At 37.0% G+C, this 2,134-nt stretch overlaps 1 protein-coding gene across 1 annotated transcript; it reads right to left on the bottom strand.

Moving 5' to 3' along the window:
- Positions 1 to 805: 805 nt before the first annotated feature.
- ETH_00010285 (uncharacterized protein) lies at positions 806 to 1,717 on the bottom strand (the record flags this gene model as incomplete). Its single annotated transcript, XM_013379139.1, has 1 exon — positions 806 to 1,717. The coding sequence occupies one exon, from the start codon at positions 1,715 to 1,717 to the stop codon at positions 806 to 808; it is 912 nt and encodes a 303-aa protein (XP_013234593.1).
- Positions 1,718 to 2,134: the final 417 nt, after the last annotated feature.

Raw genomic sequence — 2,134 nt, 5'->3', positions numbered from 1 at the left:
TGCTTTATTTTATTTTATTTTAATGCCCCTTTGCTTCTTTTTATATTATTCTATGTTTTTATTTCATTCATTTATTTTGCTTTTTATTTTTTTTCCTTTTCTTCATTTCATATCTCTTTCTTTTTTGTCTCCTTTTGTGTTTTCATTTGTCTCCTCATCGCTTTTTATTTCATTTCCTTTTGACTCTTTTTTGTTTCTTTTGAATTTACTTTTCTTTCTCCATTTCTGTCTCTTTTGCCTTCCTAAACTCTGAACCCTAAACCCTAAACCCTAATTTGTGGTTTGCAGCCAGAGAAGGTGGAGGCCCTAGAAGGACTTTCTGTCACTTCTATCTCCTGCGGGGGACACCACACAGGTAAACAAAAAATAATTAATTTAATTTAATTTAATTTAATTTAATTTAATTAATTTAATTTAATGTAAATTAAATTAAATTAAATTAAATTAATTGAATTAAATTAATTTTAATTACTTTAAATTGAATTAATTTAATTTGATTGAAGAATTAAAAGAGACGAAAAAGGAAGAAAAGATAACAGAGATAAAAGAATTTTAAAACTAGGAAAGTAAATAAAATGAAATAAAAGAAATTGGAAAATTAAAAGCAATAAAAGAGACATAAAAAAGAAATAAAAAAGAAAAAAAGAAATAAAAGAATAAAAAGGAAAAATAAGTAAATGAAATAAAAGAAAGAAATAAAAACGGAATTAAAAAGAAGTTAAAATAAAAATTAAAAAGAAATTAAAAAGAAATTGAAAAGAAATTAAAAGGAAATTAAAAGAAATTAAAAAGAAATTAAAAGAAATTAAAAAGAAATTAAAAACGAAAGAAACAGAAGAGACAAATAAAACAGCAATAAAAAGAAATTCAAAAACAAACAAACAATGCAGCACAATGAAACGCAGACAATGCCCTCTTGCTGCTGCTGCTGCTGCTGCTGCTGCACTTTGCTGCTGCTGCTGCATTTTGTTGCTGCTGCTGCTTTGTGCTGCTGCTGCATTTGCTTCCGCTGCTGCTTCTGCATGTGCTGTTTCTGCCGCTGCTGCATTTGCTTTTGCCGCTGCTGCTGCTTGCGCCCTTGCTGCTGCTGCTTGTGCTGCTGCTGCTGCTGCTGCTGCTGCTGCAGCATGCATAGTGGCTCCGGGGTGTCTGTACACCTGGGGAGGGGGGGCTTTTGGGAAATTGGGGTTGGGAGGTTTTTCTTCGGTTTTACACCCCACCAAAGTCCAAGGCCTTTTGAGCGACAAAGTCTGCTGCTGCTGCTGCTGCTGCTGCTGCTGCTGCTGCTGCTGCTGCTGCTACTGCGGGTGATGATGATGGTGGTGGTGGTGCTGCTGCTGCTGCTGATGATGATGATGGTGATGCTGCTGCTGCTGCTGATGATGATGGTGGTGCTGCTGCTGATGATGATGATGATGGTGTTGCTGCTGCTGATGATCGTGCTGCTGCTGCTGCTGGTGATGATAATGCTGCTGCTGCTGCGGCTGCTGCTGCTGCTGCTGGTGAAGATGCTGCTGATGATGGTGCTGCTGCTGCTGCTGATGATGGTGCTGCTGCTGCTGCTGATGATCGTGCTGCTGCTGCTGCTGATGATAGTAATGATGATGTTGCTGCTGATGCTGCTGGTGATGCTGCTGCTGCTGCTGCTGCTGCTGCTGCTGCTGCTGCTGCAGATTGTGGTGTCTGTCTCTCTCGGGGCGCAGCACAGCGCATGCATAACAGCAGACGGAGAACTCTACACTTGGGGCCAGGGGCGGCGGGTGGGTCCCTCCAAAACCCTAAATTAGGGTTTAGGGTTTAGGGTTTAGGGTTTTCATGAAAGTGTCTGCAGCACTGTGTCTCTTTTTTAATCTCTTCATTTCCCAACTGTCTCCCTTTATCTCTTTTGTTTTCTCTTTTTGTTTATTTCTTTTTTTCTTTTTCCATCTTTTTGTTTCTTCTTTTTTCTTTTTTTCTTCTTTTTGTTTCTTTTTTCTTTTTATTTCCCCTTTCTTCCATTATTCTTTTTGATTTCCTTTTATTTTATTTTATTTTATTTTATTTGTTTCCTTTATTTAATTACTTTTTTTAATTTTTTTTATTTCCTTTTTTTACATTTTGATTTCATTTAAATCTTTTTTTCTTCAAATAATCT

This window comes from Eimeria tenella, genomic scaffold (assembly GCF_000499545.2).
Source record: "Eimeria tenella Houghton genomic scaffold, Eth_scaff1471, whole genome shotgun sequence".
NCBI lineage: Eukaryota > Apicomplexa > Conoidasida > Eucoccidiorida > Eimeriidae > Eimeria > Eimeria tenella.
This window is presented reverse-complemented; position numbering and strand designations above follow the sequence as displayed.